Source organism: Neopelma chrysocephalum, unplaced genomic scaffold (genome assembly GCF_003984885.1).
Source record: "Neopelma chrysocephalum unplaced genomic scaffold, ASM398488v2 Primary Assembly neopelma1_24, whole genome shotgun sequence".
In the NCBI taxonomy this organism is placed as follows: Eukaryota; Metazoa; Chordata; class Aves; order Passeriformes; family Pipridae; genus Neopelma; species Neopelma chrysocephalum.
Genome location: NW_020897693.1, coordinates 2,570,785 through 2,586,091, shown reverse-complemented (window position 1 = coordinate 2,586,091; position 15,307 = coordinate 2,570,785). Strand labels below are relative to the sequence as shown.

The window sequence follows — 15,307 nt, the reverse complement described above, 5'->3', positions numbered from 1 at the left end:
TCCAGTTTAAGTCATGAATAGGAAGTAAAAGAAATCACTTTTTAATCTTAAAAGGCACAAAAGCAGGAAAGCAAACAGGATCACCACTGGTTTAGTATCCATGGAGCAAGGCACTCTGCTGCCCGTTTTTGTTTTTTACCTTTCTCCCCTTTACCACAGCTCTACTTAACTTGATCAGTCTTGTTAATCTTGCACTATTCCTAGGCTTGGTCACAGAAGAGAACAGAAGAGAATATCCAGAGTTGGACGGGACCCATCAGGATCATCAAGTCCAACTCCTTGCCCAGCATAGGACCATCCCCAAGAGTCACACTGTGTGCCTGAGAGCATTGTCCAAACTCTTCTTGAACTGTCAGGCTTGGTGCTGTGACCACTTCCCTGGGCATCCTGTTCCAGTACCCAACTGCTCTCTGGGTGAAAAACCTCTTCCTGATATCCAGCCTGAACCTCCCCTGATGCAGCTTCCTGCTGTTCCCCTCAGGTCCAGAGAGAGGGGTCACCAGAGACAAGAGATCAGTGCCTGTCTCTCCTTCTCCTCTTGTGAGGAAGCTGTAGACAGCTATGAGGTGTCCCCTCAGTTTCCTCTTCTTCAGCTGAATAGAACAAGTGCCCTCAGCCACTGCTTATACAGCTTCCCCTCAAGGTCCTTCACCACCTTCGTTGCCCTCCTTTAGATGCTCTCTAATATGAGCGTTTACCAGCTTTATGTCTTTCTTATATTGTGGTTCTCAAAACTGCCACAATATTCCAGGTGAGGCCGCCCCAGTGCAGAGCAAAGTGGGACAATCCCCTCCCTCGACCAGCTGGTGATGGTTTGCCTGATGCCCCCCAGGACAGGGTTGGCCCTCCTGGCTGCTTCAACTTGCCATAGACCAGGACCCCCAGATCCCTTTCTGCAGGGCTGTAGCCCAAGTCCTATCAGTCTTATTAAAGACTGAGGCAAAAAACATGTTGAATGCTGCTGCTTTTTCTTCATCCCTATTAGCCAGGTGACCATGTTCAAAATCTAATATTTTCTTTAGACCTCCTCTTATTATTAACATACTTTCAAAATCCCTTATTGTCTGATACAACACTGGCCAGTTTCAACTCTTAACTGAGCTTCAGCATTTACGTCTTCTCCCTGCATATAGGAACCATGGCTCCATAACCTTCCTGTGCAGCCTGACCTTTCTTCCAGAGATCACACAATTTCCTTTTCCTCTTGAGCTCCATAAGGATTCCTTGTTCAGCCAAGCCAGTCCTCCACCCCACTTGCTTGACTTACAACACAAGGTGCTGCCACACATGTAAACGTATTTGGCCTTCACACCTTTGGCCCAAACATGCTGGATCCATGCTGGTGAATCCATCTCAGTCATCTACGCACTTTTGTTACACCACAACAATCCCTTGCTCTCCCATAGTGATCTTCCTCTAGTGTTTCTTAAATTACTAAGTCAGTCTTGCAATACTAAAAACACTCAATGAAATTAAATTCCAGAGAGTTCTCGCCTCAATGTCACATTCTCCTGGTGTTGGCTGGGACAGAGTTAGTTTTCTTCACAGTAGTTGGTAGGGGCTGTGTTGAGCTGTGCTTACACAGAGCCGAGGCCTTTTCTGCCTCTCACTCCATCTCACCAGAGACGAGGCTGAGGGTGCACAAGGAGTTGGGAGCAGACACAGCTGGGAGAGCTGACCCCACTGACCAGAGGGATACTCCATATCCTATGGTGTCATGTCAAACACATGGGGGAAAATCCACGAGAAGGAATGCTTGGAGTGATGGAATCCCAACTCACCGTTATGCATTCTGGAGCCCAGCTTTCCTGGAGATGGCCTGTCAGCAGGGAGTGGGGGATGAATTCCTTGTTCTGCTTTGCTTGTGCATGAGGCTTTCGCTTTACCTACTAAACTGTTTTTATCTCAACCTGCAAGTTTTCTCACTTTCATGCTTCTGATTCTCTCCCCCACCCCACCCCAGGGAAGTGAGTGAGGGGCTGCATGGGGCTTGGTTGGCAGCTGGGGTTAAATCATGACACATGTTAACACAAATATGGAATCTTCACAGCCATGAAGAATTGTAATACCACAAGGTACAATGGCATTGTCACTATGCCACGACTTGAAAGTGCAGAAAGGTATCAAACATGAGGCTAATAATGCACCAATTAATTTACATCTCACCTGGGTCCACTGATTTTTAAGTGTATATTGACTTAAACTGTTTTAATTCTTTCCATACCACCAAAACCAACAATTTCCTCTCATAAAACATCAAGATATCTACATTACTTCTGAGTTGGTAATGTGCAACCACACAGGCACAGTTGGTGAAAAAACATTTGTGGGAAATCTCAAAGTCTCTCGTTGTCCTTCCTTGTAGGGTATAGTGATACCATATGTTAGCTGGTGCTGTAAAAATTTCCTTTCCTGTGGGAGCAGCTAATAAAATGTTCTCTCCCCAGAAATGGCAAAAGCACAAAAATGATTCACTGTTAATGTTGTCTGTATGTATAATTACACATACTGTAGCTGCAGGTTACCTGCTGAGGCATTCATGGGCAAAATAGAGGAAAAAACCAATTATTCCAACGTAGCAGTGACTGAAACCAGAACAAGCCACAAAAAGCCAGTTTCTGCTGATGTCACGACTGGCAGAATTTGCAGGAATGACAATTTCTTATTTTATTCTCAAAAGAGCTTTTTTTTAACCTGTACTTTCAATTTGTTGGAATTACAACCCCGTAAACAGAGAATTTTAGTCTGTGTCATCTTGGAATTCAGACTGTTAACACAGTGAAGTACTTTGCAAAACAAAATTAACCTTAGGAATAAATCTGTGTGCACTGATAAGCCACTGCTGGTTACAGAGGGTGCTGGGTAAGTGTTTATGCCATACTTGCACTGCTAAGGGATTATTTTTATCTTGGTGAAAGTCTGAGCTATGAAAAGAATTGGCTACATCTTGTAAGAAGCAACATTTGGCCAACCTTTACCTTTTTTTCTTCCAGAGTTCAGTCTAGAAATTGTCTCTTCTTAATTCACAAAAAGGATAAAAGCAAAATAGACTTCTCTCCATTTAAAACGTTAATGCAACGCTAAAGAGAAATCATCTTAAAAAGCAGTATTTAAATATTATATAAAAACAACATCTAAGAATTCTTGTACTTCTCAGCCCTTTGCCTTCACACATCATCAACATAATACTGTTGAACAGCACCTGTGATCATATACTAAGGATGTTTTCTGTACACCAAATCATTCCCTGCTGGCAAAGGATATTGGCTTATTTGTTAAAATCAAGTTAAAAATGTGCTTTAAGACTGCAGTAAGTGATGGTAGCTGTAAGTGCGAGAATGGGGGACATCTTGATTCATTTTCCTGAAGGGTGTTTAGGAAAGATCTACATTGCTCAGTGGAGTGCCATGAAAGAGGACCCAACAGCAAGGACAGAAAGGGACACTGTGCACACATGACACATCCCAGTCGTGCAAACAGTTCCACAACTCAGCAGCTCGGTGGAAAATCCTCTCGCTTCCTTTGTTCAATCCCAGTCATTTTGACCTCTTGGCACACCAGCCTGTCAATTTTCCTAGCACAAGAGTTTTTGAAGCAGCACGGTAAGTCATAAACTGATGAACACTGAAATTAACCTTGCAGTTTTGTTTTTTAAAAAAAGGTACAATGTAAAGGTTTACTGAACTGGAGGTGCTCAGAGACAGTGGGTATGGGGAGTCTTTCAGACCACTGTGCTGGCAGGGCCAAAGCACTGGTGTGCTGCAAGAGTGCAAAAAAGAGCATGGTAAGGAAAAGAAGAAACTATAAACCAGTGTAGCTGTTTAAGCCTCTGTGCTGCAAAACTAAACCCTACTCTGAACACTTGTTGCGGTTTAACCCAGCAATTAAACACCACTTGCTCCCTCCCCCTGCCCTGCTCATAGTGGGATGAGGGAGAGAATTGGAAAAAAAGTAAAATTCATGGGTTGAGATAAAGGTAATTTAATATGACAGAAAAGTAATGGAAAATAATAACAATAATTATAAAAGAAACAGAATATACAAAAGAAATTATGCACCATGCAATTGCTCACTACCTGCAACTGATGCCCAGCCAGTTCTCAAGCAGCAGCACCCCCTGGCCAGCATTCCCCATAGTTTATATACTGGGCATGACATAATATGGTATGGAATATCCCTCTGGCCAGGCTGTATCAGCTGTCCTGGCTGTGGCCCCTCCCAGCTTCTTGTGCCCCCAGCCTACTCACTGGGGGGGCAGCGTGAGAAGCTGAAAAGTCCTTGACTTAATGCAAACTTAGCAACAACTGAAACATCAATGTGTTATCAATTGTCATCCTAAATCCAAAACACAGCACTACATCAGCTAGTAGGGAGGAAATTAACTCCACCCCAGCCAAAACCAGGACAACTATGCAAAGGTTTTCCTTAATAAAATCAGACATCTATTTACAAGTAATATGTTCACAGGTTCATGTAATTTATGGCCTATGTTAGAAACACTGACAGGTAAACTTGCTGGAAAATTCTAGGGAAAGCGGAAAAAGTTCAAAGTGTTTTCAGATAAATATGGAGATTTGGGGGCAAATGTAAATATCTGCACTTGCTTGTGATCATCAAAGAGAACACTATTGCAAGGGCAAATTATGAGAAAGGTATCTCAGGCAAGAAACAATCAGGATACCCACACACTGTGGATTGGAAATAGCTGGACACGTAAGCAGCAATAGGTTCCTATGCACAGTATGGGAAAGACTAAGTTAACTAGCTGGCAGTGAAGAATCATGATCCCAGAAGTACATGTGGAGGGAGGTTAAAGAAAAAAAAGATTGTTAAGAGAGAAAACCACATTAAAAAAAAAAAGTCATCCCCCAAAGACCCTACTGCAAAAGAAACAAACAAATACTGGAAGCCACCTCTGGAATTTGAGAAAATAATAGATCAGAGAAAGGCATGATGGACTTCACAGCTGTTTGCTCTGCCACAGAGGGACCCTATTGTATGGAAAATACCCCAGAGAACACTGGGACTATTTTCTGTTCAAATAACTCATTTTTTCATCTCTATTCACAAACTGCATTCCTCTAGTTCTCCACTAACATAAAGAGCATCAGCCTCACCTAAGGTCAACAGACAAACCACCAAACTAACAAGAAATGAAGTAACAAATTTCACTATGGCAATATACTATATAGGAGTGACATGCCATACTCAGTCTAACTATAAATGCAATTTTCCTCCTGGGTCAGTTGATATAAAGTCCTGATATATCATTTGGTGGGAGCAAGATCCATTCCTTTTCCCTTAAAGAGCTATTAACTTCTAACAAAATTTCCTTTTACCCATTTAACAGGGCCATTATACCCTTGTGAACACGAATTCATCTGCAAGCACAAAGTCCTTGTGACACACAGAATTACTCTAAGTCAAAGCCTGGGCTTACATTCCCTTGACTCCAGTGATAACTTAGTCTGTGACCTGAGGCAGATCACTGAATATTTGATCAGGCATCCCTGAAAGTGGTACAAATAACTTTGTTGTAACAGATATTTGGGGCCTTCATCAAGCACGTAGGCTGCTTTAAAAGACAAAAGGATTTCTACAGGCTTGATTTTGATAGAAAATCTTCTGCTGACTTCAGTAGGAATTGGAAGAGGCTTTTAAGAAGCCTATGGAAAACTAGGCTTGAACTATCCAAAGCAAGATCGGATTGATTGCATCCAGTTGATTGCAATGGATTTGTAGGGTCTTCTGTAACTACAAGTACTGCTTGTGCAAGCAAAACTCAGAAGCAGAACCCAAATAACAGTAAGAAACATCAGCCGTAAACTCACATTCTGTTTCCACTATAAGGCAGCTACCAACAGCTCCTGCTTGGTCACATGGATAAGCAATATGATTCCAGTTTTCTCTCCAAATGCAATCTGGTCCCTTAAAAGCCCACTTAGGTCCATTCAATTGGGAATGATTGAACATAAACCAAAAAGAAGTATTACACATCCTATCGTGAATTTACAAATATGACTCTGCATCACAGTAAATGAATCTTTCAAAAATCCCAGTTAAAGTGATTGAGCTGCTCAAAAGGGATGCTGTCAAGTCTTGCATCAACCAGTCTGCCTTTATTTTTTATGGGGCAAATAAATACCTTTGCAAGAAAACATTTGCTTGAGGAGAAAATAAAGTGTTGCTTCTAAGAATCAAAATGCATTTGTATTTTTAACTCATCTGTCAGCTTCTAGCTCAAGGCAACAGATCTCTATTAGTATTTATTTAATATTATATGTTTAATATTTTACAAATGATATTACAAAACCACAGACAAGGGTAATAATCTTAGAAGTTAAAATAATACACCAAATCAGAGACAAATAGAGCTGAGTAGTGAAACAAATTCATCAGAGTCAAGACAATAATCCACCAAAGACCTGTTTTCTGTGGCTTGTTACAGTTTATCAACAGATACTTCAAATACAGTTTCCAATACTTGGGGATTTTCTTGCACTCATGTAACACAAATAACTAGATATTTGTGCAGATGATGAGGCAACAAAAATACCTCCTGGGTGAGGACAGGGAGATAAGTCTCCATTTTGTCAGGGTCTAATTCCCCACAGAAGTTTGGCTCACAGTAGTTTTACATCCTCTGGAAGAAAATCAGCAACATAAGGAGACGGGACCATGTTCTACTTAGCATGTTTAAGATAAGCAGGTAGCTCAAATGATCCTAATGCCTGCTGCTATTTCTGCAGTCAAAAGTAAACTCTCCTGTTTCTGGAGATGTTTACTCTTACATGCTTATGCATAAAATTTCCCTACCCAGGCCCACAGTGTCTGCTTCTCCATTATCCTGCATGATAATGCTTATCACACAGAATACTAGATGAATACTAGATGAATCAAGATACTTAAAAAAAAAGAAAAGTGGCAATGAAAGATGAAGCACCGTGGGCAATATGTAGTCATGGATTGGAGAGCACCCTTTTAAAACGAAAACATTATTTATTTCACTAATACTGTAATTATAATGTAGTTTTTGTAGAGCAATTACTATTTTTATTAAGTGATTCATCATAGGCCTTGCAGTTGAAAGCAACACAAGTAATCTAGAGATGACTGGTCCCGTAGAGAGACAAAACTGTAATTCAGCAGCAGAGACAGACCATCCAGCCTGAAATCACCTGCTGACTACAGTTTTCCATGTAGCCCTATCTACAGAAAATGGCAGGCAGCCCCTGGGAGCTGCACCTCTGGGGAGAAGTGCTTAGGATGCACCTGAATGCCATGGCTCCCCACCATAATATGAGGACACATTTGAAGCAGCCACCTGTATCTCGCAGTGTGTGGTCCCAGGTGTACACCAGAAGCAGGTGGCTGAGGGAAGGACCTTGCTTTCCAAGCTTAACATCTGTAGAAATAATACTGTGCTTCCCAAAAGCTTGAGTATTGCACTGCACGTTCATCATAGGATCACAGAACTTCACTGAGCTGGAAGGGACCCATGAGAATCGTTGAGTCCAGCTCCTGGCCCTATACAGGACACCCTAAGAGTCACACCATGGGCTTGCGAGTGTCGTCCAAAGGCTTCCTGAACTCAGACAGGCTTGGTGTTGTGGCCACTTCCCTGGGGAGCCTGTTCCAATGCCCAACCACTCTCTGAGTGAAAAACCTTTTCCTGATATCCAGTCTAAACCCCCCCGACTCAGTTTCATGTTGTTTCCTTGAGTCCTATCACTGGTAACGAGGGTGAAGAGATACCTGTCCCTCTGCTTCCTCTCATGAGGATGTTGAAGACAGCAATGAGGTCTCCTCTCAGCCTTATCCTTATATTATCTGGGACACACTGAGAACTGTGAGAAGAGTTGGTAATAAACTGCTAAAAAAATCTGTACATTACAGCTCAGTAATTTGTTTTCATATAGCCAGATCCAAGCCATGATAAAGTCAGATAAGGCAGCATATATTATGCTACCTTGCACACTACAATCTGTTACAGATGAAAGTATTTTATGTAGGTCAGGCACTGCTTCCCTGGAGACAGACAAAAAGCCATAAGGAAATCAGAGCAGTGTCAGGACTTATTCCAGTGATCCAGTCTACTCCAAAGTTTCAATTATGCAGACAATTGTGTCTCTTTGGTCTTGTCTATCAACATACTCTTCCCAATCAGCTCCTGCAAGGCTAAGTACAGCAGACCAGAGAGCACCATCTCATGATGCAAACTGAGAGAAAACTCCTCTCACTCACCAGGAGGCAACAGCTTTGTCAGTTGAAAAAAGAACAGAAAAATCATCGCAACACTGAGCTGCAAAACAAGATTTTGGGAACAGAAGGCAGCTCTCTGGCCCTCACAGTGAGGAGAATGGTGTTATTAAAAGAAGCAGTCTTCCATTTCACTCTCCCTTTCCTTAAAAAAGTGCTCCAGTGTAACTGAAAGGGGATCTGTGCTTCACTCTTGCTGAAATAACACTTTATCCCTGACAGGCAGAAGAAAAAGAATTTCAAGAAACCAGAAGTAAGAATGAGGTTTTTTTGTTATATCTTGCAGTCTCAGCAGAGAATTCTATATTCGTAAAATAAGTTCCTTTTTTTGCTATTGTACAAGAGTATGCTTTTATTCTGGCAACTAAAAGGCCCAAAATACAATGTTAGCTTCCACCAACGATTCATAGCAGGGTTCAGAATTTAGTTATAACACACACCACACCATTTTTCATTACCACCTATCTATCTAAGAATTTCTCTTGTATAAAAAACCTGAGAGATTCTCAAACAGAATAGCACTGTATTTTCAGAATGGTATTTAGCTGTGAAGAGATAAAGAGAAAACACACAAATCACACACAATACTGCATAGAGTAAATACGTGAAGAGTATATGATGGAAAAAGAAAACGTGCACTTATGTACTTTATGAATATCTTAATTCCCTTCCCTCTGGAAGGCAGCATAAATGCCTCTATATTCCACTTTGCTCCACGGTGATTTGCCTAATTTAAATAAACCAAGTAATCTAGAAAGGCTTTTCCCATCACGCCAGTGAGAAACTATCCTCCTTACGGAGTGTGGGATCACAGGTAAGCAGGGAGTTTTAGGTATCATCTCTGCAAAATTCTAGCCTTGTTACATGAATGAAAGAATAATCCTAAATTCTGTATTTCTGCCCTTGTCCCTGATTAGGTTCTTTAAAAAGATATAGGAGCTTTTTCTCTTTTTCTCCCTCCTTCCTCCTCAAAAACTAAATTCATCTGTCTGCAGATCTGTGGATCTCCTTTGCATGCCATCATCCCTACATTTTTTACTGTTTTCCCCCCTGTAATAAGAAACAAGCTGTATTTTAAACATAAGAAACCAGTGCTGGCTAACTGTGTTCCTTACCCTGATTCCCAGCTCCACATTCTCTCCTCCATATACTTCCATGCCTTCATCCAGTAGTCCAATCTCTTGGAAGTATTCTCTGTCTACTATGAAGCATCCAATCAATGCAGGACTTCTGGAAGAACAAGCCAGCAGCAACCAAAATTAGCAGATAGATTATGAACAATTTTATTATTCAGGCAGAGATGATATTTATAATTGCTGGGTAAAATGGTGCATCAAAACAGGTTCTTAGGGAGGTATTTCTCAAACAGATTTATTTAGCCTTGTCTCCTAATATTCTTCATTCTAAAGTGAAATACGTGCCACTGAAGGAAAATAGACTAAAAATTATTGCATACAGATATTCACCAGAACAGACAGGATTTCAGTGCTAACAGTACTAGATCCAGGAATCCCAACTTTGTTTCTGAGACACCAGCCATTCCAGTCTCTGTCCCTGCTAATTCCTCAAGTTCCTTGTCTGTGATAATTTCAAAGGATACCTACTGATGAGCAGTTTTGTGTGTTTAGCTAGAAGCCAGGTTCATCTAGAACTGAGAAAACTTGTGTCTGTAAGTTTATGAAAAAAAAAAAAGATATTTCTTGAACAGGACCATCCAGATAAGGTTTTCTAATACAGAATCATGAAATGTCTGCCCTTACCAGCATACTGTAACATTAGTTCATTGTCTTGGGCCAAATTTAAACACATCTCATATCTTTACTGAATCAGTAAGCTCTATTTATGTCATGATCCTAACCAACCAATTTTCACTACACAGAGCCAATTTTAATAAGGTAAGAGTTCAAGCACGGAGACTACAATTTCACCTTTATGAGATGCAGTGGAGAAGAACACAAAGTCATTTAACCTCTTCATTTTTCTCCTATCTTATAATCCGCAACAGCAAGAAATAAAAACGTCTTTTCTGATTATTATGCTGGTATCAGGTGCTCTGGTAACAACAGGATACTAATTAACAGGATAGGGGAAATAATCCTGCTTTTATTGGGAACACTTAAGCTACAGTAAGTGTAGACATCTGCTTTCAAACAGATTATAGGATGTCTTAATCACAAATTGTACTATTCTACAGAAATCTATATATTTATGCTTTTAAGAGCTATAATAAACACTTTATAACAATAAATTACTGTCTTTGATGTATTTATTAATGAAGAAAAAGCAGTTAGCATCACTTCAAAAGTTATTTTTCTTTTATGACAAGGTACTCTTGCTTTTGGTGCTCTATTTTGAAGTATTTCTCAGAGTATTTGCTTCCCTTTGTTATAATTCTAAAAGCATATTGGAGGCATGATAGCAGCCATCAATCAGTACACATGGCTGTGTTTGTTGGTTTGTTTTAATTATCCAACACACACATGCAGCATATTGCACTGAATAAAAGGTGCCAGGGAAAGGGCTAGGGAACAAACCTAAACATCCAATATTCATAAAGGAAATTCACTCCCCAATCCTCATAAAGAACAGAGTTTGGGGGTAAAATGGAAAAGTAGATTTTCTTTTTATTCTGTGTTTAAATACTTTTAAATTTAAAAGTCACCATACTAAAAAATCTATATAATTAATCATAGAATCATAGAATGGCTTGGACTGGAAGGGACCATAAAGTTCATCTAGTTCCAACACCCTGCCATGGGCAGGGACACCTTCAACTAGACCAGGTTGCTCAGAGCCCCATCCAACCTGGCCTTGAACACTCCCAGGGATGGGGTAGCCACAGCTTCTCTGGGCAACCTGTTCCAGTGTCTCACCACCCTCACAGTAAAGAACATCTTCCTAATATCTGATCTGCCCTCTTTCTGTTTAAAGCCATCCCCCCTGTTTCTATCACTACCTGCTTTTGTCAAAAGTCCCTCACCAGCTCTCTTGGAACCATCTTTTAGGTACTGGAAAGTGCCATAAATCTCCCTGAAGAATTTTCTTCTCCAGGCTGAACAAACCCAATTCTCTCAGCCTATCTTCATAGGAATATTTTTATACCATTAACAGAGTCCATTAACACTGATAACCATTTCTAATGACGTGGAAATTATCACCTCTTTTTACATATGTCTGTGGCAAACCTGTTAATTTTTATCTCCCACTTTCCAATTCTAGGTCGTGTTCTAAAGCCCAGCACATGGGTCAGCGCAGTTCAGAGTGTTTAAGCCTACAGCTCCTGAAAAAAGTGCCTGCCAGAAAGGACAGAATGACTGGATGAAAAATACCCCTTACACTAACTTCATGTAAACTGGTTGATAGTGATGATCCCCTTGTGCTGCCACTGCTATTTGAGGTTCTGCTTTGCAGATGGTGAAAACAGGCTTCACACTTTCTTTCTGCAGTGAGCCAGAGTACAGGTACCAGTGGCCTCCTTGGCATGAATGCATATATGAATACAATATATGAATGCATATATGAAGACAACTTTGCCAGGAAACCTTTTAAAAGATTACTGAAACCCAGAGCTTTTCATGAAGACTGCGTAGGGTTACAAGGACAAAAGCTGAAGAGTACAGCTCAAGGACATGTAAATAATTTAACATTACTATCAGTAAAACCTGTGACATAGCTGAGACCACTCACCACCTGTGAGCACTGTCAGTGACACACTAATCTAGGCCACAGTTACCTTATTGGAGCAGTTGTGTTCTCCAGTTTCCACCATGACTTAGGAGGGTTCAGATATCGGCACCACAGCTCCCAGTCAAACCCCTGTGCTGAGAGGGGATACTCCTCTATTTCAAAATTATCATACTTAATGTTATCAAATGATGGAGAAATTACTCTTTTTCTGTTTTCTTTTATCCTAGTGAGCACTGGTTCAGCCCTAGGAAAAAAAAAGGTAAAGTGTTAAGATTAAATCAGTAAAAGCATAACACTTATGGAAATCATAGAATAGTTTGGGTTGGAAGGGGCCTTTAAAGATCATCTAGTCCACCCACCAAATAAAGAGCAGCTTATGCTGTATAGTTCAGAAAGGGCAAAGCCTAAAGCTGTTACCCATTTAGAGCTCCCTTTGCTTTGAGATGGAGTTTTGACAGAGCAGGGTCTGGCCCAAAATAACACACTGCAGTATTTTCTCTAGGATGCCCTATTGTTAACCTTGATGTTAGCTGGTGGATGGAAGAAATGAGTATCTGTATATCATAGAGCATTTATACCCTCACTACCAAATAACGATAACTTCAGGCTCTCAATATTATCAAGGACATCAGGATCAGAGTTAATAATAGATCTATCCTAGGGATAGATCTAGGAAACTCCTGCCTTTTTACCATCATTTTTACTTAAGAAGCAATGGAGATATTAAATCCAGACTGAGCAAATATAAAATACATTATTTTAGTTATGTCTGCTTTTGCAGAGTGGCAACCTCAGTGCCGAAATAACACTTTGTTTACGCTGCAGAACATAAAGGAATTGTAATATTTTTAATGAAAAGAAGATAAATTTGCCCTCCTGGGCAATGGGCTACATTATTAGGGGAGGTTTTCAACGTGCAATTTTCCAATATCATTTTAATACACTGTCATTAGATGAGTGGATAATTCAAACCATAAAAATGGACCTAGATCATGTTACACAACACAAACACATTTTTCATGCTCGTGTCCGTGACTGTGTCTGAATCTCCACTAAAAAGATCAGAATGCTAACTCTCTATATGCAAGAGAATTGTCATTCAGTAACTTATAATCAGTGCATGGAAAAGGTCCCTTGGTCAGAAAAATTCAAGGAGACACATACCATCCCACATTGAACTCCACATGGGCATCAAAGAGAGCGACTACTGGTGCTGTGGCTACTCTCCATCCACTCACTCGGGACCGGATCAGCCCCTCTTGCTTGGTGTGTCGAACAACCTTGATGAAGCCAGGCTTATGGGCATTCACTTCATCAACATACTTCTGCAGCTTCTCCTTGAGTTCTTCTGTTAGAAAGGAAAGAATTAGGTGTTAACAAGAAGTATCAGCTCCACAAGATGCAAAAACCTGTTATTTCAGTAAAACGGGAGTAGTTTTCATACAACTACTAAGAATTTTCAAATAGTATAAAGGGGAGGCAAACAAAAAGTAGAAGGACCATAAATTATATAGTAACAAAAAAATTTCAGATGTAACTATTTAGCCTATATGACTGGCATCAGAATCTTGGCACTGTTTAACACTAACACACCACAAAATAGAGTGCCATAGCTACATAAGTGCATAGTATATTACTGTAACAACAAACAAGATAACTATCTTATATTTCCAGAAAAAAATGTGCCCAAATATTGTCCATGAACTTTCTCTACTGATATTTCAAGAACAAAAAGAAGTAAGAATAAAATTAATTATTTTTCCTCTTTCCATTTTTCTTCCTGCACTTTGACAACCCTTTTCTGCCTCTACTAAAAAGTTCCATGACTTATGCTCTTTTCTCAGCAGAACAAAGACTAGTAAAAGAATAATTCTTAATTAAAATATAATAACTTTTAAACCAACAGCTATTATATCTCTGGTTTAAAGACCACTGCCTGAGAAAATACAATATGTGCAGCTGAAATATGCTATTCACTGTTATTATTAACTGAAAAAAATCTTCACTGCTATTCTTTATTAGCATTGCTATGTTCTATTCATGTTATGGTACCACTCAGAACTCCCTTGGTGCCATTAAGTTTCCTTTCTTCCAAATCTCTCCACAAATCGAGGAATGTCTTTGCTGTGATGCAGAATAATGCTCCTGTGGCCACAATGCTAAACTGGGTATCATCAAATCTGCATTAAAAGCTCAGTGCTGCCTAGTCCTTTCTGTGAAATATTGAGCAAGCCACTTAACTTCTCCATAATCAATTCCCCATCTGCAAAATGGGATCACTACATTTCTTCATTTTCAGTCTATTTAGGCTTTAAGCCCTATAGAACAGCAGTTTTACTTTTTTTCTGCATTTGGCCTAAAGCCCTGGGGCACTGAGCAGAGGGGAGGCTGTATCAGACAAGGGATGGCATCAGAGCCCAGCAGAGGAAGGAGCAGCACCCCTGTAGTCAGTGGTGTGCGGTGGGGAAGTACAACTTCTGTCATATTGGCTGGCCCAAATTGCTTCCCAATAAAATACAACCCAGTTTTTCTTTTAAACCTAAGCTATGAGACTTTCTCTTCTGTTTATTGCACATTTGCAGTGCAATTTGCTCTTAGCTACACACCAGCGGACATCTCTGCATTGATCCCAGGTAGCTTCTCAAAGGATCAGCCAACCACTCTGGGAACTGGTCACCTCAGACAGCTCTGGACAACATGCACACCAGAATGGTTAATGCAACCAAAAATTAAAAGCAAGCACACTTTGTTAGGCACGTTAAATGTTCATTCTTGGAAAGGAGGTGGACGTGTCCTCTTTAAGCTGACAAAGATTAACAGAGCTGTTTCACAAGGGGCCATCTAACCTAAGACTGTTACAACCCACATGAACTTAGTGACCTACTTCTCTGAGGACAGGAGGAAAGGACAAGATGGTCAAGTACAAAAACTCCTTAAATTGATCCCTCTTTGTAGACAATCTCAGGCAGTCCCCAGGTGTGATGCCTGTGCAGTTGGTTCCATAGGCATTGCAGGACTGTGCATGTACCTTTGTGTAAATGAACTCTGCATGGAAGTGAGAGAATACCAAAGAGAAGTGCTGATACTTACAATTTTTCATAAAAACAAGAATTAAAAAGGATAGTCTGCTGACCATATCCATCACAGTACTTTAAAATGAGGTTATATTTTAGGAATTTATTGGATATATTCCTAGAATTTCACAGATTATACTGCCAACATCTATTTAATTTGTTTGTCTATGACTGCCTTGCTTGGAATAAACAACATGAGCCACTCACACACATAGCATGGAGCACTATTCTACTTCGTATTAGATTTGCTGCTTATTGATCAATACACTTTTTCTCCTTTATAAAGT

General features: G+C 40.2%; 1 protein-coding gene across 4 annotated transcripts in view; it reads right to left on the bottom strand.

Annotated features, from left to right (window-relative positions):
• GALNT18 (polypeptide N-acetylgalactosaminyltransferase 18) overlaps window positions 1-15,307 on the bottom strand; it is a 230,072-nt gene that overhangs the window by 65,382 nt on the left and 149,383 nt on the right. For all 4 annotated transcript variants that reach the window (XM_027699814.1, XM_027699797.1, XM_027699821.1 and 1 more), the window contains 3 exons: window positions 13,111-13,294; window positions 11,993-12,190; window positions 9,375-9,489 (listed from right to left, as the gene is read on the bottom strand). In XM_027699814.1, coding sequence (XP_027555615.1) covers window positions 9,375-9,489; window positions 11,993-12,190; window positions 13,111-13,294 — 497 coding nt within the window. The remainder of the gene's footprint in view (window positions 1-9,374; window positions 9,490-11,992; window positions 12,191-13,110; window positions 13,295-15,307) is intronic.